Source organism: Ammodytes marinus (assembly GCF_949987685.1).
Source record: "Ammodytes marinus genome assembly, chromosome: 23".
Classification (NCBI taxonomy): domain Eukaryota; kingdom Metazoa; phylum Chordata; class Actinopteri; order Uranoscopiformes; family Ammodytidae; genus Ammodytes; species Ammodytes marinus.
This window is the reverse complement of record NC_137227.1, coordinates 13412682-13436511: the sequence shown is the minus strand read 5'-3', so window position 1 is coordinate 13436511 and position 23830 is coordinate 13412682. Positions and strand designations below refer to the sequence as shown.

The following is a 23830-nucleotide window of genomic DNA, read 5'->3' as shown; positions in this document are numbered from 1 at the left end:
CACTGCAGTCATTTCATCCATTGTTAGTCAATATTAAAATATCGATTATTTCAGCTTTAAGTAACTTTATGAACTGCAACACTTAAAGTAGCAAAGTATGTGTTGCATCTTTTTTGTTGTCGTCTGATCTAGTATTAAAGTATCTCATTGAAATTGTATCACTTCTTTCCAGTCTCAGAGCTGATAACTAATTCACAGAGTTCTTGACGTTTAAGGTCGAACTCCCCAAATGCATTGTACTCTTTCAACGTGAACCAATGTTTGACTAATTTAATGGAGAAAGTCTTCATCTTTACCGCTCAGCACAAAGTATTGATTGTCCATACAGTTCATGTAAATTAATCCAGCAGTTCCATGTGTAAACTGCAAGGACACTGTACATATACATTCCAAGCGACTGACATCTATAAAAAACCAACAACGTGCATTTTAACAGTAGCCTAAGAGTTTACTGGTCAAAAGACTAACTCATTTGAAATATCTTAAGTACAGGAAGTGTTTGCTATTTTCCCCATGTATATACATTTGATATTACCTTCTAAGTTTGTTTCTTAAGTGGTTCATATGTGAGACATTGTTTTGACTTCTATTCCTCTTTTCCTCACACTTTACCACCGATGGGAATAGTCTGAATCGGTTCCACTGCACAATACAGTATAAAACTCTTAGTGTACTGATTACATTCGAGTTCAACACAATACCTTTCGTGAAGATATGTGGCTCTTGATAAGATCTAACGTGTTTGGTAAGAATTCAGACATACAATATAACTCAGGGACAAATTAAAGTCAGGTTTTTGACAAGTTTTTAAGTGGTTGAAAAAGGGTCACTCACATGTATGTTATATGATGATGACTTTGAACACCCAGAATTAAAAATAAAAGCTTTTCCTAATGCAAGTAGTACCGAACAAGAAAAAAAAAAGAAGGTCTTAAATAACTGTCAAAATGTGCAGTACCGCACTGCTGTAACACAAGGAGTTGAAATCATTGGAAAGTGGTCGTCCATGTCACAGGAACAAAATATTTTTTTACAAGCAACAAGGACACGGAATGGTAAAAGTGCATTGAAACATGAAAATGGTTTTAGCTATAAAAAAAAGAGAAAAGGGGGGGGGGCTATACTTAAACAGAAAATACACCTTTGGTTTTGAAAGGACTGGTGGCAGGTTCACCTCTGCTGCCACTGATTAAAGTATTATTTTTTCCATAACGATTTGGCAGAGCAAAAGTGCTCAATGGTGATTCCAGGCACATAGAAATTTCAACGTTCCAGATATTGAATTCGCAATTGGGCCTATTGGAAAACCTTTGACACTAAAAGAAGGGATACAGGACGTTTCTCCACCAATGAAAAATTAAATAACCACAAAAGAAAAAGTTGTTAATATTCCATTTAAATAGATAATCGTTTTACAAAGGCGAGTGATGGTGATTGGGTAATCAGACAGACAGGCAGCCAATGCTCACTGGAGGAGGGAGGTGGGAGAGGACAACATACAGTCTTTGGAGGGAAAAGTTCAACTTACATTCACCCTCATTTTCTCCCTTCCACCTTTCTTGGCCTCTCCTGACCTCCATCACTCCTCAGCACTTGTGGTCAGTAGTAAAATTCACGTAAAAATTTAAAACATATACACAGAAATACATGTACACAGAGTGGCATCATTTTACCCCTCATAGTGGACAAGTCAAGAAAGATAAAAAAAATAACTTTGATGGATGGGAAAAAAAAGACTCCTGCAATAAGGAGCTAGGGAGCTTTTAACAAAGCACATGAACTTTAAACTTAAAAGTACCATTTAGTTTGTGCACCACAATCCCTCACAATCAGTATTTGGCTTGAATGGTATATCTAACTGAGGGAGCTGTGTGGGATATATTTTAAAAGGGCATAATCACCCTGAAATACATTTTACCTAAGCTGTTCCTACGTCCACTTACAATTCTAGGAACAAGAGAAGTGAACTTCTTTTTTTTTCATAGCGACACATGATAGCCCCTCATTAAAATAAAAGAGGGAACTCTTTACATTTTGAGGCATTACAGAGACTTAATGCAGCCCTGCAGTAAAAGTTTTTGCCTAAGTGGTGAGCTGTGACAGGACTTCTTACCACATTATCTAAACACTCAGACAAAAATAACTTACCGACTGAGCAAATCTACAGTGTTTCAATTAAGAAGGGGTAGGAATCCCCTCATGCGTTTGATTTGGTGAGTGCAGTTAATGTCAAAGTGCAGCTTTAAGTCATCATCTGGAGACTAGTGTTGCTGTTTTAGCATTAATATGATGTCACTCTCCAGGCTAAAAAAAAGTGGCATAGTCACTGTACCAATACACATAGAGACACATACACACACCCTGAGCAGGCTTTTTCCATTTAGTATTACTGTCCCCAAAAGCAGATGTCTCATCAAGAGATTAACACACAAGCGCCCACAACCCGCACACACAGATGTTGATTGAAGGTTAAAGGCCACAGACTTCATCCGGACCAATGATGCTTAAAAATCCCGTTGAGACAGGTGTGTACTTGATTGCATGTCAGGGTTGGTAGAATAGGATAATCTGGGAAAGCTCAAACCATCCATTCAAATATCACAGTCAAGGCTGCAGCACCGCTAGCTGGTCAGCTACAGCCATTACAACTTCCAAACTTTTTTTCTTTAAAAAAAAAATCTCTTAAAATAACTGAATAAAAATGCAGGCCCCTTTCCCTTTGTGTTTGTTTTCTCAATACGCTGCCTTTTAAATACTTCCTCATCTACATTTGGGACATGAGGGCTTTTAGGAGGCGATTTCATTGGTAAAAATTTGATACAAAATAATAAAAAAAAATAATAAAATAAAGAATTTTTGGATAGAATTAGTCAGCAGTTTTCTAACTCTGTCTACACCGCTTGACGCACAAACAGTGTGAACGTAGAGCAAGGCCTGTGGTCTGACAAAACCACAGCAGAAGCTTACTGACCGGCGAAAAAATGGGAGCGATGCTAAGAAAAGAGTTTGAAAGCACATGACATTAAAAGGACAAATAAACAAGAAAATGTAAAAATAAAAATAAAATAAAAGTTTGGTTATGATTCTTATCAAATCTGCCAACAAAAGGCATGATGTGTCATCTGACAAAAACAGCAACTTAAAAAATAATATACCTCTGTAGACAAGAACATAAACAGTCTGTATTTTTTTTTAAAATGAATAAAATTAGTTATAATAATTAATGTCAATACTATCCCACATTATAATCATTATAGACCCCAAGTTGAATGCATGTATTTTCCTTTTTACACAAGTAAGAATTCTTTTAACTGAAGGACATCTCGGCCTCCGATAGGACGGGAGTGGTTGAGGAGGAAGTGGAATCAGCCAATGAGGCGGTGCTATTGTCAATGCTCCTGCAGTTCAAGGCGCAGCGATTGGGCGTGGAGGGGAAAGAGGGCGTGGAGCAGTTAGAAGGCGGGCCGGAGCCGGAGCCAGAGCTGGGGCTGCTGTTATTAGAGAAGGGAGAGAAGAGGGCGTCCTGTCGCAGACCTTTACTCTGCAGTTCCAAGTGAAGGTGCTCACGGATCTCCTCCGGTAGTCGCCGATACTCCTCCTGCAGTTCCCTGTCCAGCTGACACTGCAGCTGGAGAAAAAAAAATAAAAATTGGGAAAATATATTCAATGTATTTAAGTGTTAAAGTAGGCTAATATTTTGAGATTCGGGGGAATTTGTGGCCCTGTTGCCGAGCGTTAGATGCAAAGATTGATTCCAGTCTCCACTTGATACACTCACTCATTTCTGTGCATTTAAAATACCTCTACTACCACCTCTGAGGCACACTCATTCATACCATTTATTTTGTTTTAGTTTAATCCATACAGAAACAGAAATCTTTTTTTGTTTTTTTTGTGTATGACAGCCAGGAGACTTTAAAACCACTATGACTTATTAAATTTCAGTTTAGGTACACATTAAACAAACAAACTTTAGACAGAGCCAGGGTAGCTGTTGCCTATCTAGGCCAACCGCGTACTGAGCAGTTCCTTAATTACATCAATGGGAGATGAAATGGAAAATGCGTAATCAATGCGTAAACTTGCTATCTCGCTATTTAGTTTGACTTGATATGACTCTGTTGCTTCAGGTGTCGTGTCTAGTTGGTTGCTTAATTGTGACAGAAAGAGCAAGTACAACCTTATTGCCTCTGCTGTTTAATAAGATAAAGTAAGATACGTTTTTAAAATGTTATTGTCCGTCAGTCGTGAGAAATGACATTAAATACATATCAGAAAGATTAACCCGGGGTTAAATGACTTTAATGTGTGTGTGTGTGTGTGTGTGTGTGTGTGTGTGTGTGTGTGTGTGTGTGTGTGTGTGTGTGTGTGTGTGTGTGTGTGTGTGTGTGTGTTTTAAATCTCACCATTGGAAGTTCCTCGTCTATGTGTTGCAGAACCTCACGCTGCCTCAGCATCAGCTTGTCCTGTCTCCTTGTCTGAGCCTCCTCCAGCTTGGAGAGAGAAGAAAGAAGGGAGGATGAAAAGAAAGAAGGGTCAATTGGTTAGGATTAGTAGGTTAAAAGATGTGTGAGAGGAGTGAAAAAAGCTGATGACAACGGCAGAAAAAAAATCCTATCAAGTAGTTTACTAGCTATTCTCAAGGACGGTTGGAGAGATATGAGTGTGTGTGTGCTTCAAGTGGAGGAGCTTACCCTGCGTATTAAGGTGACAGAATCTTGAATGTGTTTCCTGTTGATCTCATTCAGTTCCCTACACACAGAGAGAGAGAGAGAGAGAGAGAGAGAGAGAGAGAGAGAGAGAGATAAAGAAATAGAGTGAGAAAAAAAACAAAAAAAACAAACAAAGTGTGATTCACAATAAAATCCTGAGTGCCCAAATATCCAACAGACGGCTCTCAACAGACAGGTTCATTACGTTTCAGCCTTGTCTTTGTCGTGGGTCTTGGCTTCACTGATGCTGTTCTGTCGCTTCCTGTCCAGAATCCTTTGCAGTTCCTTCTTCTCCCTACAGACAACATAACATACAAACGTTACACCCCCACAATACATAAATAAATGTGGAAATAAATGCGTGTATAAATAAATAAATGTGGAAATAAATAAATGACATTTGATTATTTATGTATTTATTCCTTATTTTATTTATTTATTCATTCCAGTATTTATTCATTTATTAATTCATTTATTTATTTATACATATGGCAGGTAATGTCCTCCGTACCACATAGACATTCAAAATGTTTGTAAATGTTTGCATTTTTGTGAATGTTATTTTTATTTTTTTTAACTAAATGTTTGAGTTGAATCCAACATTGAGGACTCAAAGCCAGAAGGGGGTTAAAAGGGGAAAAAAGGCCACTTCATTCAAACAGTATTTAAACTAAAGGTAGAGCCTACAAGTCACCCTGACAGCGGCCTATGGGTATTTTAAACTGCCGTGTGAGGTGATAGGGATACACTTACTTTTCACAAGTCTCCTTCATCTTCTTCAGCTGAGCAGCTTGGCATTCAGATCCTGTCTCCTTTAACTTCTGTAAGGACTAAAAAAAAACATGCAACAGATGACAACTTGTCAGCAAATCACTATGTAGATGTATGAAGCCAATGATGATGTATATTCAAGACTTGATAGGAGGGATTACAGTGCATTCCAGTGCTACAGACTGTGTTTGTGTGTCCTTACCTCTTTCAGGTGTGCTTGGTGCCTGTCTTTTTCCAGTGAGTGAAGGTTCTGCCGGAGCTTCAGCAGCTCTTCCATCTGCCACTCCCTCAGCTGCACCGTCTGCTTCTCTATCTCCTGATCCAACGCAGTCAACTCACGCTGCACCAACTCGTGTGGCTCACTGTGGACAAAGAACGCACACACAAAACTGAATACTCAACGAGGTCAGGTTTAGTCAGCTGAAAGTACAACAGGGAGAGAGGGTCTCTCCCTTTGTTTTTCAGGTCCTGAAGTTGGTTTATGTTTCTTGGAGGACCTTTGTCCTTTTATATTAATCTTAAAAGCCATGAATTTGTAGTTTTTCTTTATGTTTGCTTTTTAAGGTCTCGTATTAACTTTGTCCTTTACTCTGTTCCGTATGTTTAACTTGTTTGTTACTGGATGGATGAATATCAGTGCATTAATGGTTGCATTAACACACCGATATTCACCCATCCATAACATCATAAATCCATCCAGATATTTTATAATATAGGTTGATATTCTATCATCATTAACTGGGACTTGTTGAGATATTCTCCAGCGTTCTGCCCTCAGCCACCACATAAACTCCATCCATCCATCCTTACTTTTTCTTGATGCTACGTCTGAGGTGTTTCTCGATCTGACTACGCTTCCTCTTGGTGTCCGATAGATTCTCACTGCTCCGACTCTTCTGCTCCTTGCTCGCATTCCACACCTTCAAAACACACACATAAGCAAAAAAGGTCATTTGTTATGCAGCAGCACAGGCAAAAGGGAGGGATTTTGCTGCATCTAGTGCCAATATAGCGGACCCACATATAGCTGCTCAAATTGGACATATGAGTGTTTCCATTCTGTGTGTGTGTGTGTGTGTATACCTTCTTAAGGTGTTTCTTGCGCAGCTCTTTGATTTCTTTGCTGTGTTTCTTTAGCAGCTTCAGATAGTTCTTCTGTTGCTTCAGCTCCTCTATAGACTGGACCTGGATGTCTGAGGAGGCGCGCACACACACACACACACACACACACACACACACACACACACACACACACACACACACACACACACACACACACACACACACACACACACACACACACACACACACACACACACACACACACACACACACACACACACACACACACACACACACACACACAAACAGAGAATTGGGGCCAATCGCAAATGTAATTTACATTGTATGACTTGGTAACAAAAAGCCACTCCTAGGCCTGTACAACTTAAATAGTAGCCAATAAATAATTATCTACAGATATGCTGTGACACACAGATGATTTCGCTCATTTCTGTGTGGGAATGAACGGGCTGGAATGGTCTTACCTGCCAAAACGGTGGCTATGAAGTCTTCCTTAGGACTTTGGGCTACACACAATACGGGAGAAGAAGCACACAGACAGTATGTGTGAAATGTATGATGGGGAAACGACACAAACGGCTGTAAAAATGATTGTGCCCAGTGTAATGAACAAAACAGGGCATATGGCTATCACTTGTAATGGAAAGAAAATACAATTTCTAAATTGTGTATTCATGAGAAGTTGACTCTGTGGTAGGTGCATGGTTTTTACTGAGCAGTGATAAAATATTACTTTATTGGTTGAAATTGCCCGGAAAGAGGGGAACATATCTTGTTTACAGTGAGGACACAAAGATGGACATAATGCGTTCACTAATGTCAGACTGATGCACATACACATGGGAGGTAGGCAGACTGACACCAGTTCAAATCAGTTTTTTATTTATACATTTTATTTTGTTTTCTATAGGCCAATATCACAAATCTCCATTTGCCTCAGAAGGTCCATTATTCTCCTGCCCTAACGAAGGTGCAGCAGACCAAAACAGGTGACGAGAGTTAGCCCATTGTTTTCTTTGCTGTTAAATTGTAAAGGGACCGGCACAATGAATTACACTTAGCATCTGATGCTATACTGAATACACATTAGCATAATACTAATTCCTAAAAAATTATTCCGCCTTTTTTTTTTTTACACATAGCTCATTGTGCCTGATACAGTATTGGCAATGTAAAGTAGATACACAGTGCCTCTAGTGGCTTGAAAGTGTGATCACATATTCATTTAGGAAAAGTGAGGACACACGCAGATAAATGACAGCGTGTGACACATGTAGACATTTAGACGTATGTATCAGTAGTGGTTGTCTCTACCTGGCGCAGGTAATTTAATGATGTCCTCATCGAATGAGCAGGGGGGGAGGGGGTGGAACGGGGAGGTGGGCTGTCCAACTGCTGGCATGGCATCACTCACTCTCCTGCAGTCTCCTTCTTTGGGCTGATTAGGGCAGGGCTGGACAAGAGCAACAGACACATGCAACTGAGCAATTCAGAGTTGACCTATCACACCGTTAGTAACTTTCTGTTGACTATAATTTAGCACAGATATTTTCATGAGAGTGTGGGGCGTGTGTTAGGGTTATAACATCCGGAAACATGTTTCGACCTCCCCTGTTTCTGAAGTTATTTGTTATTATTCAGCACACAGATGTGTCCTACCTCACTGTTGTCCTCTATGAGAACAGCCAGCTGTGTCTCTCTCTTGTGCATCTGGCTGAGGTGCTTGATGGGGTTGGTCAGGGCCTCTGCGTACTCTGAGAACACACACACACACACACACACACACACACACACACACACACACACACACACACACACACACACACACACACACACACACACACACACACACACACACACACACACACACACACACACACACACACACACACACACACACACACACACACACACACACACACACACAAACAACAACAAAACGATGATAAAGTGCTTCAATATGACGGAAATCCATAGGTTCATATATTCTAGAACAGTAGCAAAACAGAAAAAATACATTTTTACTGGGGATTTTATACCAGCATTGGTTTTCAGCTGTCTACACCGCTTCAGCACTGAAGCTTCATATTTGAGTACAGGCATGAGAGTGTCATATCAATAAGTCTTATTAAAGTCAACATTGTCAGCTGAAAGTAAATGGTATTCCCCACGTTTCCGGTAAGTTTAAAGTCAGCCTTGCTCTTACCCTGGTGCTCATTGGGGATGTAGTCCTGGGCTTCAGTGTAAACCAGCAGAGAGGGTAGCAGGAGCGGCTGATTGAGCTCATTCTTCAGGTTAATATAGTGGTAGCCTACAAGGAAGGAAAGGAAATAAATGACTACTAACGCCCAATGGTGCTAGGACAGTTAAAGGTACAGCAGCACATTAAAATATTGTGTTTGTGAGAGCGTGAGAGTACTGACCAGGTCTAATGGCCGAAACTGGAAGGATCCTGTGTCCGATAAACTTTCCATTTTCCTCAATCACCGCTATCCTGAGAGAGGCCAGGGTGGGGAGGATGACCTGCAAGAAGAGGTGAGGGTGTTGGTGCCATGGGAGACATACAGAGGGCCCATCAGACTCAACAAACCATGAGAGAAAGATTTTAAAGCTATAGTGCGTAACTTCTGTCGCCCCAATGAGGAATTCCGAGTAATTACAACAACACTGTCGGCGCCCCTGGTGATCGCACATGGATTCTATACCTTCTGCTATACACCGGGTTATTTCTTAGCGGCAGAATCAACAACTGTCGGGAGGCAACACCAGTTTGTAAACCCTGCCATACTGAGAAATACAGAGAGAATTTTGGGGAACTGATAGGCTTAATCAACTTCCTGTCAACTCATTTTGGCAATGGCTTGAATGTAACCGAAATTCGTTTATATGGAAAAAGTTACGCACTATAGTTACGCACTATAGCTTTAATATTACCTTATTAAACACAAACATATCGTCGTCCCACACAGGGTCCAGTGAGTTCCCGTTGGAGGTTTTGGTTCTGTACTTCCTCTTGGTGTCAGCAGGAAGTCCAAACATGTCCACCTCCACGTACACGCCCACCTTCTTATCAGTCAGGAACTGGCCTGAGATCACCTGATTGGATGGTTGGGTTACACATATACATATTGTTGTCAAACATTTCTTATAAAGACCTTCAAGGTTCAAACGATGTCATGTTTTCATATGTTCTTACCCTTATTTTGACAGTATTGGCGACTATCCCGTCCACTATGTTTTCTGTAAAGGGGTCGAAGTGTTTGTCCGTCCTCCTCATGAATTCCGGTTTGAGCAGGTAGCCGCTGCCTCCGTTGTACTCGAACACACCCATGTTCAGCTGCATTGGGAGGTCTGGTGGAGAGGGAAAGACATTTTTAAAAACAATGAATGAATTTTAGATGATAAATTAGCACTATAATAACCAAATGGTGTCCGATTAGTGGAACAAGTGGAAAAGAGTAACATGGTGAATGGTATAAAAGTTATAAGAGGTTCTGTGGATACTTCACAGGCCAGGTGGGGCAGATATAACAGTGCTTACCGAGGGTCTGGAAGTTTAGCGCCACCATCTGGCAGCCCACATTCCAGAAGAGCTGAGGCATGTAGTTGGAGCTGTCCACCCTGGTTCCTTTGGGGTAGATCCGGCTCAGCTGATTCTTGTTGTACCTCAAGGTGCTGTTAAGAGACAAACTCTGCAAGCAGGACTCTACATTTTGCATTGACTATTTGAAATTTTAGCAGATAAAAAGGCAAAACATCTTTTGCCTTATATCACCTTTTTTTTATACATTTTAAGTTTTTTTTTCAACCATAAAAGAGGCATTTGACCACACCGAAGTCTATTCCCCCACATTAACTGTATTCCTCAAAAGACGCTCATGTGTTCAAGGATACTCGACAAACTCAATAGGGGAGCTTTTCAGGGTGTCCATGCCTTTGGTTTCCACGAAGGACGACATCTCAAAGAACTTCCTCCTCTCTGGTGAGGGAAACGTATAAGACATAAAATAAGTGAGAAAATAAAGAGAAAAAAACAGGGTCGACACGGGTACAGTAACTAATCAAGATAATATGTGTATGACAGCACTCATTAAAGAGGACCTATGATACTTTTCGACTTTTATGACCTATAAACGTTGTTATAATGATTTATAGTCATGTTTAACCATACTAGAGTATCAAATATTTACGTACATGCATTTCGACGTATTCCCTGCTGACCGTCTGGGGTGGCTATGCAGAGCACTAAACACTATGGCAGCCGGTCGAGACACAACTTGTTAAAATTTCCGGGTAGTTTCTGTCACGCTCGGGTAGTTTCTGTCATGTTTCCATGTATGGTAATGCTGCTCAGGCAAGCTCCGGCTGCATGCCCCCACCTTCCTGAAAATCTCCCGCTGCTGGAAGGAAGGTAACCAATCACAACGGAGTGGGGTTTGCAGCAGGGGGGGAGGGGCGGAGAAGCTCAAAGCAGTGTGTAGAGAGAGACTGCTGTGCTCGCTAGGGTAAGAGGAAGAGTGTCCCGAAAATCTACATAGTTTTTTGTGATGTGATTCTTGTCAGGTTGCTCTATAGCAGTTTTTAACAAGAAATTAAGACCAGAAAAGTAGTATAATAGGATCTCTTTAAGAAGGTGCATTCTGTGATTTTTTTTTTTTTTTGCAAGATAAAAATGTTTAGGGTACAAAGTCAAACATTTTGAAATGACTGAGTATATGCATCCACTCATGTAAACCCTAATAACTGCCAATGTCAAAGGCACATTAACCATAACAGCCGGTTCCTCTGTATACAAATGGGCATTATGCTTTTAAAACAATCTTTTTAATGCCTAATTATAAGCGAGTTATTAGTAGAAAACACAAAATGTATAATCTCAATGTGTGAAGGGGACTGGCAGAGTTAGTAGCCACTTCGCTCATTTACCTCCAGAGTTTTTCTAGCACAAAAAGGATTCTGTGATTCTTGAACGCTTGTTGTCGAAATCACTTTTTTCAAAATCAGGGAATATTTCCTACCGATCCACAAACCTGTCCGAACCTAGTGTGCCCTGAAAGAAATACCCGATGCTAATGGTCAATACACAGCCTGGACTCTATAAACTGGTATGTAAACAAAGGGTTCCCATAGTACCAAGCAACAGGCCTGTTTACAGAGCCTAGGCTGTGTGTTAACACCTTTTTTTTAGCGCACACACACAGAACGCACAGGAGGCGGATCTTGAGGAGAGATTCACTGATTTTGACAAAAAGCATTCTCCAGAATTACTCCACCTTTTATCCAAAAAAAGGTGAATTAGCTACATAGCAGAGGTGCTTGGGAGTTGGAACTAACGAGTCTCGACCACCTCTCTCACACACACTCTCTCTTTATCTCTCTCTCTAACACACACTTACTGTTTGCCACCTCGAAGGTCTTGAACTTGACGGGTTCGATGTAGTTGACCAGAGTAGACATCTCCTCAGTGGCGTTGACCTCACTGCTGGCCGTACCCTGAGGGGAGACAGAGACCATTAATCCATATATCAGCCAATCACACGCTCCGCCAGTTTCCCGCTAACCAACCGCTGTCTCTCTCTCTCTTACCTCATCTGAGTTTGGCTTCTTCAGCTCTGTCGCGTGCTCGTCCTCCTCATCCTCTTCGCTCTCTACCTCTCCTCCTGGTAGGACGTCAACAAAAGCAATTATGCAAAATGAACACCACATTGGCACCCTTTCTGATCATTCAACACATACTTCCTTAAAAGGTGCACTATGATACTTTGGGTGTGACATTCTTATATAAATGAATGCACTTTCCTCACAAGAAAATTGGATCCATGGAACACTGTTTGAAGTGAGAAAGCCTTCTTTAAAAGTCACTGTTTCACGGTTGTTGTAAGAGCAGAGTGGGGCCCACAGTTTTGTGTACAACCATTATTCTAGTCTTACGTTCCGTTTCAGGTTCACTCAGAATAACTTGCATTTTATGAGGATAGAATTATTCAATACAAAGAGTTACAGTCATATGAAAAAGTTTGGGAACCCCTCTCAGCCGGCAACATTGCACTGATTTGTTGAACCATGTACAGATACACAATCTGCAGCCAGATGTTCTTGCAGGTCTTTGGAGGTGATCTTTGGGTTGTGTGCAACCATTCTCACAATCCGCCGCATATGCCGCTCTTGGACTTTTCTTGGTCTGCTAGACCTGGGTTTAACTGCAACTGTGCCTGTGTCCTTCCATTCCCTGACAACGTTCCTTACAGTAGAAATTGACAATTGAAACCTTTGGGAAAGCTTCTTGTAACCTTCCCCTAAACCATGATAATGAATAATCTTTGTTTTTAAGATCTTTTGGGAGCAGTTTTGATGATCCCATTCTGTCTCACTTCAGCAGAGAGTCAAAGAGAAGTGCAACTTGCATTTAGGCACCTAAAATACCCTTTCTCATGATTAAACAGACATTTCTATGAGGTTCAAGGGTTAACAACATAATCCAACCAACTTTGTGTTTAAAGTCATCAGTTTTACATGCTGTTACAGGCATTAAAATCAACAAAACCACAAGGGTACCCATATTTTTGCACAGCCAGTTTTTCACATTTTATTTTATTTCATACAACCAAATACTGCTTTTCAAAAAATCTTTGTTTGGAAAACATCCCAGTACTTAGCTGTTCCTGGTAAATTAAAGACATACCACTTTTATATTTTTTTTGTGAAAGCAGAGTCAATTATAATGCCGGCTGAGAGGGGTTCCCAAACTTTTTCATATGACTGTACATGCTGAGAAAATAGGTTTTGTAAACTAACTGCACGCTCTGCAGATGTATACAAATGCCCCCTCCCCTGGAACTGCATAGTGCACCTTTAACCTACCTATGGACTTGCGAGGCTCCAGGTCTTTGATCATCCTCTGAGCCATCATCTCCTCACCGTTGGACAGGAGCTGACCACTCTCACTCTCAGATAAAGGACAATCTGTGCACAGAAGAGCAAACTATCGGCTTCAATGTGGAACCTTGAGATCTACAGGTGAATCTAACATTTTTTAATTTAATTGAAAAGTTAATTCAAAAAGTGAAACTTTATTCTAGATTCATTAAAAGTGAAATATGTCAGGCCTTCCTTTTGATTACATTTTGATGTTACGGCTTACAGCTGATGGAATAGACAATCCAGTATCTCACAGTATAAGAACATTGCATAAAACCAGTCAAAAAAAAGGATTTATATTACAGAAATGTCGACCCTCTGAAATGAAAAAAGATAAAGTGAAAAATTCATTTCACTTTATGTGGAATGAATCTAGATGATACGGAAGTTTCACTTTTTGAATTAAATTACGTCCAAAAATTACTTTTCATTGACAAATTCTTTTGAGTTGCAGAAGCTGATTTTGGCTCATTAACACGACTAGACAAGCTACTGTAGGGCTTAACTACGATGTAAACCTGACAGATTTGTTTTTCTGCGCTCACCGTGGTTGGGTGAGGGCTGATCCTCGGTCTCTCTGCGGATGATGCTTCCTCCACTAGAGGGTCGGTGGTGGGGGTGCTTCTTCTTGTTCTTAATGAGGATCTTCCCCAGCATCTCCTGAGGCGAGGGCAACGGCTGACCTGGGTCCAGCTAGAAGCACACGCAATAGAAACAACAACTGTAAACTCAGACAAGACCCAAACATTTAGGAAAAAGCAGGTTCAAGGAGCTAGACTTGTTGCTAGATTAGCAATGGTTTTAATATTTATATATGGTGGGTAAACTTGATCAAACAAAAAATAAAAGAAAGGACACACTGACTGAAGCACCTATTGTAGGTAGTTATTTAATTTTTTATTTTATTTACATTTTTCTGGTTGTTCTTTGCTATATTTCTTAACTGATTCTTAAGCTTTATATATGTCCCATCTAAATAGAATACTTTGTTATACTGTGTATGATCTTCGTGTTACACACAAAAATGTATAAAGTATGTCTGAAAGGAATGGCTTGTTCTTCAGCGATAGTGATCGTGAGGCGCCCTGAACAGGCTCATAGTGGATCAGTGGACTGGCAGACACAAGGTCTGATCCAGATCGAATGCTTCAATGTCACAGGAGTCACAGGGACAAACACGCTGTTTCATATTTACAGGCCCTGAAATCAGTCGGAGCCACTTTACAGTGTTAAAACATCATTCATTCCTGCAGTTCAAGCTGGGTTTTGTTTATTGATTTTTTGTATGCAGAGTCGGAGGGAAAAGAGAGAGAGAGAGAGAGAGAGAGAGAGAGAGAGAGAGAGAGAAAGAGAGAGAGAGAGAGAGAGAGAGAGAGAGAGAGAGAGAGAAGTTTATTTGGTCAAAAGAGGGGCATCACAAATTGGGTTTTACCACAAACTGATCATGAGCTGATGGGCATATCCCACTCTGTTTGATAATATTTGATGGTCTGTAAGTTGTCTAACACCGTGACTGCGAGGCGAAAGGACTTTAGTGTATTGTTAATTTTCCTTGACGTAGAGCAGTGAGACACTATTCAGCATGAATGTATTGCAGTCTGTAAGCAGACCCTGAAACAGAATTATAGAAGACTTTTAAAAAAATCTGCATATTAAAAGTGCATGTCAGATCTGATTGGAGATCAGTCTTACCGGATATTTCTCCAGTGGGTCAATGAGCAGGGCGTCTCCAAAGATTGTCCTGCAGTACTCTGCCATCTTGGCCTGCTGCTTGGCCCTGAGTGAACAAGAGGGACAGCTCAGGTTCTGCTTATTCCAATAAAAAGGCTTTAATATTCAAACTTAACGCTATACTTACGAATCCACATGGTTTTCAAAGGACAGGATGAGTGGGTACGGTGAGGTCTTGAAAGCGCTCTCTGCTATCGCCTCAATCACTTCCTACAGTCAGGGAAAGAATGACAATGTTAAGATAAGCTCCGTTTTCTTTGCCTTTTTCACAAAGTGGAGCATTTCTGTAATAGTTGGTGCAAATATAATTATTTCAATTAAACCCCCAAAAATACAGATTTTTGCTTTTTGCTGTAAAAGAGTTGTGCTTTATTCTGTTGGTGAAAAATGTCTGCGGTTGCTGCCTCCTCCATATTTAGCATTTCTGAATCCGCTGCACACAGAATTTGCTGACCAAACAGCACGGAACAGGCCAAGGTTAAGGAGGTCCAAGTTTCCTTTAACGTTTTTTATTTATTTTTTTACAGCTGGGAGGAGGAGAACTAAGACCTAAGCTTTTCAGCTCTTTAAAACATGTACATACCAATTCAATTAACCCCTTAAGTACATTTAAAAAAGTGGACCTCGTAGCCTTAATGCCGTAAGTACGATGGTTGTTGTGCGCGGGTGTAAAAACTTTAATGGAGTGGCGATTTTTTGAATCACTTTTATACGCTGCCGGGCACAAATACAGTGGGGGGGGGAAAGGACATTTATGAAAGGGAAAAACACACATGAACATTTCACACCCTTGTAAAAACACTGTACGGTAAAAGTCACAAGAGTGAGTGCTGTAACTCAACCCAACCAAGGTGATTTAATAAAGACTAGACGAGGGGATAATCCTGAGTTATTGTCTATGCCAACCAAATATTATAACACATGACTGTCCTTGTGCACCTTAAAGGGGATCTCAGTGGTCATGGTAAAGCCGTGTGTGATGTAAGGCTCCTCGTCTTGCGGCCGGCCTTTCCAGCAGTCCAGCTCCACACAGCGACAGCCTGTCAGCAGCACCTGTCTGTACATCTCTACTGACGAGGGACCAGTCAACTGGCCCACTGCATGCACACACACACAAAGGGTAAAGGGTGGTTTCAGATACAAAGGGTACACTATGAAGTTTGATACTACAACAAGGTAATAGGTGTGTGTGTGTGTGTGTGTGTGTGTGTGTGTGTGTGTGTGTGTGTGTGTGTGTGTGTGTGTCTTTTTAGCTATAAGCAGAGAGATTGGAGATTGTTTACAACATGGAAACACACATTTTGGCGGAAGCATCTGCTCAGGCAATGGATTCGATACCATGTCGTTTATCAGTTCTTCATACAGAAAATAACTGAATGTATATGCTGCATAAGAGTGTGTGCGTGTGCTTGTGTGTGTGTGTGTGTGTGTGTGTGTGTGTGTGTGTGTGTGTGTGTGTGTGTTTACTTGTGAGGTACGTGTTGTGTGAGGAGTTGATGAAGTAGTGGGACAGCGGTTGGTTCATGTCGTCGATGATGTCCAGTCTCTCAGAGGGCACGATGCTGTTCTCCTCTCCTCCCAGATACCTAGTGAAAGCCTGCAAGCTGATCTGGTCTAAGAGAGAGACACAGAGACATACACTGTAGTGTTGACCTATTATAAAACAGACAAAATTATTTATTGACAGGCATTTTAAATGTACGGACCAGCATCCATCCGCTCGTGGCAATCAGAATAATTCATTTTATTTAAAGGGCAAGGACTGGAAAATTGACCATGCATTCTTCAGCAGTAAACAGCAGCCAAAGAGCAAAAAGCTTGTCTTTGAGGAGAGACACCAGAGATTCTGAACCCCGTGGGCTGGATGTGGGATCATCTTTCAGATTTTTGCTTCAGCGTCCTTAGCCAAAGCTCTGTTTCCCCCCCCCCCCCCCCCCCATACGTTCTGTACTGTTTATCAACAGATCATGGCCAAAGAGCAAAACATGTAAGGGGACGTTTTTTCAAGCGAGTTTAGTGTAAGGGCAGATGGTATCACATTGTGTAATGTGTATGGACTGAGAAAGGGATGGCTATTTGTGATATTGGGATATGTAAATAAAATTCATTTGATTTGATTCAAAATCTTGGATGTTTTACAGAGGCCAACCACAGTGCTACAATAAAAGTCAAGGAGATGGATCATATCTATAGACCTGCCATTCTATGCTGCAGCTGATAAACCCTTCTATAGCAAACAGAACACTCACTGAACCCTTGATATCTAGAAAATATCTGAAAAATAAAAAAATAATCTGGGTCATAAAGTCACTGACCTCTATCCAGTTGGCTGGTGTTGGTCTCATATTTCTCCATGATCTGTCTGACCTGCTCTCTCTTCAGTGGAGGGTACAGCACCTCGTTCAGACGGGAGTCTCTCTGACGGTGGTTTATGAAGTCCATCAACTGGTCCAGAGAGATGAAGGGCTTTCTCTTGGAGCCACTGCACAGATAATAGTGTGTGTGTGTGTGTGTGTGTGTGTGTGTGTGTGTGTGTGTGTGTGTGTGTGTGTGTGTGTGTGTGTGTGTGTGTGTGTGTGTGTGTGTGTGTGTGTGTGTGTGTGTGTGTGTGTGTGTGTGTGTGTGTGTGTGTGTGTGTGTGTGTGTGTGTGTGTGTGTGTGTGTGTGTGTGTGTGTGTGTGCGTGCGTGTGTGTGTGTGTGGTGCCACAGAGGGGACAGGTTAGCGAGAATGCCAGAAAATATCACCAGGGCATCGCTACATACAGGATTTAGGATTTGATATTTTATTCTGAAAAAAAAAAAATGGGAAAGGGAACACAAGCGCAATGGCAGCACATGTTTTGTTAGGCGTCACATACCTCTCCTCAAAGATGCTTTGTATCTCAGGCCGGATACAGAGGCTGTCCAGAAAGTTGAGGAAGGCCTCCCACGAGAAATCATCTGGCTTCAGTCCCTCGGCCTGGAAGAGGATTGTGAGGAAAGATAGGGACAAAAAGAGAAAGGACTGGTTAGGTGGTTTCTGACACTTTGATCCTGTGAACAGTCTAGTCTGTAAGTAGCTATATGCCTCTAACAGACAAACCCGCTAAATTATGGAGTCATCTCTGTGGGCCGAGAATAAATGAACAAAAGCACCAAGTGACCGCCACCTGCACCCACTCTGTGTGCTTCTCTATTTGACCAACAGGAGGCCCCAGAGTGCAGCAATAGACACGGTGCGAGTTGGCACAATCTGGACTGCTGTTCGAAAAGAATGTCTTGTGACTCCAAACTGATCACTAGGAGAGATTGCACTGGCCATTGCACTGACTAAGACACACACAAAGATCATTGTTTTGATGTATCAAACCAGAGCACCTATGCTAGCTAACACTGCACATAGGAGCGGAGGTTTTGACAACACTAGATAGGTAAGATGGGTGAATCATTCATTGGACTGTGTGTGGGTGTGAAAGAATGAATGAAGCCATGATTTGACCGTGCAACGTGAACAGTGAACAGTTTGACAACAAAGTGATTTTTTTTGGGGGGGATACAATTTAAAGTAATAATTTGAAGGCTTCACTACTATAGGCCTACACCCCCCACCTTTCCCTCATTACATTGCAAAGGCATGCAAAGAATGCTATGCAACACCCAAGGGGGAGAGACTAGAGTTAGAGCTAGAACTATTATCATGTATGAAGCAATACAATGGAAAAGACAGATCTTGAGTGGCCCAGATCTTGATGATTATTACCCTGTTGTTGACCAGGCCACACTGCTCCAGAGCCGTCTCTACTCTCTTCTTATCTGAGAACATCTTGAGAACACTGAAAGACAGAGGGGTTGGAGAGATAACAGTCACTTCTCTTAACTTGATTAGAATTGACAGAATCCTTCACTGTTTAAAGTAGAAAGCAGAGTCAGATGTGAGTGACAGTGAATATCTCCTCACGATCCGCTACCTGTCCGTACTGTGTGTGCTGTGCGCTGAAATAAGCTAGGCTCTACAAACTGGTATGTAAACTAAGAAGGCCCACCATAGCAAGCAACATGTTTCGTTTACAGAGCCTAGGCCTTTTAGCAACACTGGATTATTTTTCAGCACACACACACAGTACAGATAGGTCGTGAGGAGATATTCTCTGATTTTGACAACAAGCATTCTCCAGAATCACTGACTCCACCTTTATAGGGGGTGGGTGCAAAATAGCAATGGTGAGCACAGATAAACTGAAGGTTAACCAAAGAGGATACGAGATAGAAAGTGGAAGAGAGAGACAGAGAAGAGGAAAGGAAAGAAGAAGTGGAGAGCACAGGAGTTCAACATTTCTGTATAGAGTTTAAGGAGAGGTGGATGTGGGCGTTTCTCACTTCTTCACAGGGATCTTCCCGTCCTGATTCACCTGCAACTTCAACTTAGTGTACCTGAAACAGATAGAGAGACAGACAGAGAGAGAGAGAGAGAGGCTTTAAGACAACTATGACTTCATATCTACACTGGCCTCAAATGGACATAGGACAACTTCTTACGCTTTTTGTAGGAAGGTGTTCCGGGACGCGTTCTGGGAAAGGATGTTTGTGGCCAAAGTGAACAGCTCATCCGTCCAAATCTGGAAACACAAACACACACACACACACACACACACACACACACACACACACACACACACACACACACACACACACACACACACACACACACACACACACACACACACACACACACACACACACACACACACACACACACACACACACACACACACACACACACACACACACACACACACACACACACACACACACACACACACACACACACACACACACACACACACACACACACACACACACGATAAAACAGGGCTGTTTGTCTGTTTGCCTCGAAGGAAATCATCCCTCTTTACAACTCCTAAACACGCCAAAGCACAGCCTCTATCTCAACATCGTAAACTGGAGTAATCAACACATGGCCCCATGGAAAGAAAGGAGGAGATTGGGGGAAAAAGGAGGAAAAATGTAAAGCAAGGTTTCCATGGTTACCTTGGCGATATCTTCCTGCATAGCCTGGAAGTTGAGATAGGAGATATTGACCAGGTCGTTGCTGTGGACGACGGTCACCGATTTCCCTTCAACGTTGTCTGCTTTCCCGAAGCCCAGCACCTCCCGCAACTTGGTGTCCTGATACACACACACACACACACACACACACACACACACACACACACACACAGTTAAGTAAAGTTATCTTTATTAGTCAATTTACACAAGTCACATTGAAATTGATCTTTTTACATATCCCCTCTCAAGTTACCACACTTCGGAGGTGCTCAGAGCGCAGGGTCAGCCATAGTACAGCACGCCGCCCCTGGAGCAGTTTGGGGTTAAGTGCCTTGCTCACGGACACATTGGTAGAGATGGTGGGCCCCATAGATGTAATACCAGCCTCCACTAGTTTTACAAACATGGTTACTGGTCGGCCACTGTTCCTCTAGAGTCTAGGCCATCTTACCAAACAAACACTTTTAAACTTTCAAACTTTTTCCTTCCATTGAATGGAAACATGACACACATGCACTATATTAACCACAACACTGCTTTGACTCCTTCCCGCTCCTTGTCCATCTCTGTCTCCTGAGAACAGTTAAATGTGATGCATGTGGTCCAGAGACTCCACTCTTTTCTCCGCCACCAACTCTCTTTCTCTCTAACGCTCAGTGTCTCTCCATCAATTATGCACTCTCTACATCGCATCTCTCTTTCAATCCATAAATTAACTGGGGTGAGTGTTTATGGAGAAAAAGCACTGCCAAAGCGGTACACAAGGATGTACATTAGAATTAAGTGGCAAGCTAGAAGTTTAAAAGGATCAGTTCACCCACAATGATAAAAAAAAACTCTTTCCTGAAGATAATGCACAGATGTCGCAATTGTCCGTTTTTTCTCAGAGACAAGTATCTCAGAAGCTGGGAAACCAAACCACAGCTACATGCATAGCTCAATGCTATTAGATATAAGTGAGGTTGGGTTTTGGGGTACTTTTGCGTGAACTGGCCCTTTAAGCATTTAAACCACTCTGATAGGATGTTTTGGTTAACGTCATTTTGTTTGTGGATGCCACATTTTGCCATTACTCAGCAGCCCCTTAAAGGCCAATTGTATTGCCACATACTGTAACAGCCATAAAATTCACTATTTATACAACACCCCCAAATGTCACGCTGTAACTAAATAACACTCCGGAGCGTGCGGTTTTTCATTGCATCAGGGCTGAGGCCGCTTTATTGCAGAAACATACTGATTGAAAGCAGAACCAAATTGCTGTGTTCCTTTACTTTTATTACAGATTGGAAGTAAAGCAATCATGTAAAATGCTGTTATGAACCTACCAGTGACTGAAAACAGCAAACTGTCTATTGTTATCTTTTGACCAATTTGATCCACGAACCGGCACTATGTCAACACATCCATATGTTCAGACTGCTAACGCCTAGCTTTCCTATGAGCGTCTCTGTCAGCCCTCTTACACAATGACTTCCTCGCCAACAGTCACTGCTTATATCACTTCCTGTGTCTGACGGTCCATCTGACAGCAGGCTCATTAGCGAGCCGTCACCTTTGCACCATCAGCTGAGAGAGGGAGCGCACACATGCAGTGGACATACACACACACACACCTTTGGGTGACAGTCACACTTACTGTAAGTACCACAATTATGGTCTAGGGACAAAGTTGTCAACAGCAGCAGGTGACAGCTTCTTTCTCTTCATCCTTGACACACTGATGCTCAGCCACACACACACACACACACACACACACACACACACACACGTAAAACCTACCTTGGGCTGTTTGGCGTACTTTCCTGTCCGGGTGTCCCTGATGGTGCTCATGTCCAGAAGCTCCACCTCCTAAAAGACAGACAGGTGTCAGTCAGTCCCTTGTTGAGAAGATGATATTTGGCATGGACCCTTATTTCCCCTTACCAAAGAATTATAATTATTTTTGTGATCTTTAAACTTCCCATGTCTCAGCATCATTGGTTAAACATTTGACCAAGCCTCACCTGTACTTTGATGTTATAATGTTAACACATTCAACATAGATGGGGTGTGTGTGTGTGTGTGTGTGTGTGTGTGTGTGTGTGTGTGTGTGTGTGTGTGTGTGTGTGTGTGTGTGTGTGTGTGTGTGTGTGTGTGTGTGTGTGTGTGTGTGTGTGTGTGTGCCCGCGTGTCTGCTAGGCCCAGTTCTGCCTGTAGTTATATACACACCCAAAAATTAGTTTCTGCTGTTTGCAATTAATGTAAGAATCATCACGCAGAAAAGGTGTGTTTCTGGCATAGATGGGGGAAAAAAATGAAAAGCATATATGAATAAAAAGGGCCTGTGTTATTATTCAGGCTAAACGCTTGTGCTCTGTCTAGGCTTTCTCCTCCTTCCATTAAACCTAATCAGACTCTCCTGCTTCTCTCTAGACGTAAAACATAACCACTGACACATGAACACTGTGTGTTTGTGTGAGACAGGGGGAAAACGGAGAGACAGAGAGAGGTAGACGATATTTTGAGAGAACTTTCGCAGAACTTTGCACTCGCAGATATCATTACGGTAGATTTGAATGACTGTCGCTGTGTGTGCATGCATGCAAAGGAGCAAGACACACACACACACACACACACACACACACACACACACACACAGAAGACAGCTGTGCTAGATAACAGCAAGCAAATATAGTGTGGTCTGGAAGTGGAAACGAAGCAAGGGACGAAAATGGTAGGGATGGACCAGAGGTGGAGTGTGGTCATAAAACCAGCCATAAACACCCGCTGTAAATATTTGTTTAGCTCTGCACTTATTCCCCAGGCTTACTTCATTAAATGTCACTCATCTGACATCTTGTTTTCCTCACCATCTTTCTCTCCATCTCTGTGCACCTTCTTTGGGTCATTTCCTGCATTTTCAGGACACATTCATATTTTTCTCCATTTCTTTAATGAGAGAAAAAATAAATGTAATGTTTACGTCTCTCTTCCTGTTATTCCTTGTCTGGATATGTCACCGTTTGTTAATCGTCTGCCTGCCCTCGTTACATCCATGTTTTACCCAGATTTCCTTTCCAAAAATAACAACAAAGACAAACTCATAAATTCACAATCCTGGGCTCAAGTACCCATTCCTTCTTTCATTACTTCACCCTGGCTATGAGGTCATCACCCAGCTGCTCCCCGGGGATTGGCTGTGGTCAATAAAGGTCAGAAGTGATGGACCAATCGGATTAAACTCTCTCTCCAACTTTGTCCTCTGATTGGCCTGTGGAGAATAACTTTTTTCCTGGGAGAATAAACCACTTCTGGGTCTGTAGGACACAGACACACACACACACACACACACACACACACACACACACACACACACACACACACACACACACACACACACACACACACACACACACACACACACACACACACACACACACACACACACACACACACACACACACACACACACACACACACACACACACACACACACACACACACACACACACACACACACACACACACACACACACACACACACACACACACACACACACACACACACAGACAGACAGACAGACAG

The 23830-nt window shown here is 41.9% G+C and overlaps 1 protein-coding gene across 1 annotated transcript in view; it reads right to left on the bottom strand.

Moving 5' to 3' along the window:
* Window positions 1-788: 788 nt before the first annotated feature.
* plcb3 (phospholipase C, beta 3 (phosphatidylinositol-specific)) overlaps window positions 789-23830 on the bottom strand; it is a 41452-nt gene continuing 18410 nt past the window's right edge. The window contains exons 3-34 of the mRNA XM_080052069.1: window positions 22045-22113; window positions 20245-20382; window positions 19732-19811; window positions 19573-19626; window positions 18956-19028; window positions 18075-18175; window positions 17531-17697; window positions 16683-16829; window positions 16155-16312; window positions 15343-15425; window positions 15177-15261; window positions 14030-14177; window positions 13428-13529; window positions 12153-12226; window positions 11963-12059; window positions 10461-10545; window positions 10108-10232; window positions 9763-9917; window positions 9501-9662; window positions 8990-9089; window positions 8773-8877; window positions 8226-8320; window positions 7881-8019; window positions 7031-7072; window positions 6567-6676; window positions 6294-6403; window positions 5686-5845; window positions 5466-5542; window positions 4918-5007; window positions 4695-4752; window positions 4407-4493; window positions 789-3628 (exon numbers count right to left, since the gene is read on the bottom strand). Of these exons, the coding sequence (XP_079908195.1) occupies window positions 3308-3628; window positions 4407-4493; window positions 4695-4752; window positions 4918-5007; window positions 5466-5542; window positions 5686-5845; window positions 6294-6403; window positions 6567-6676; window positions 7031-7072; window positions 7881-8019; window positions 8226-8320; window positions 8773-8877; window positions 8990-9089; window positions 9501-9662; window positions 9763-9917; window positions 10108-10232; window positions 10461-10545; window positions 11963-12059; window positions 12153-12226; window positions 13428-13529; window positions 14030-14177; window positions 15177-15261; window positions 15343-15425; window positions 16155-16312; window positions 16683-16829; window positions 17531-17697; window positions 18075-18175; window positions 18956-19028; window positions 19573-19626; window positions 19732-19811; window positions 20245-20382; window positions 22045-22113 (3597 nt within the window). The 3' untranslated portion in view covers window positions 789-3307. The remainder of the gene's footprint in view (window positions 3629-4406; window positions 4494-4694; window positions 4753-4917; window positions 5008-5465; window positions 5543-5685; window positions 5846-6293; window positions 6404-6566; window positions 6677-7030; window positions 7073-7880; window positions 8020-8225; window positions 8321-8772; window positions 8878-8989; window positions 9090-9500; window positions 9663-9762; window positions 9918-10107; window positions 10233-10460; window positions 10546-11962; window positions 12060-12152; window positions 12227-13427; window positions 13530-14029; window positions 14178-15176; window positions 15262-15342; window positions 15426-16154; window positions 16313-16682; window positions 16830-17530; window positions 17698-18074; window positions 18176-18955; window positions 19029-19572; window positions 19627-19731; window positions 19812-20244; window positions 20383-22044; window positions 22114-23830) is intronic.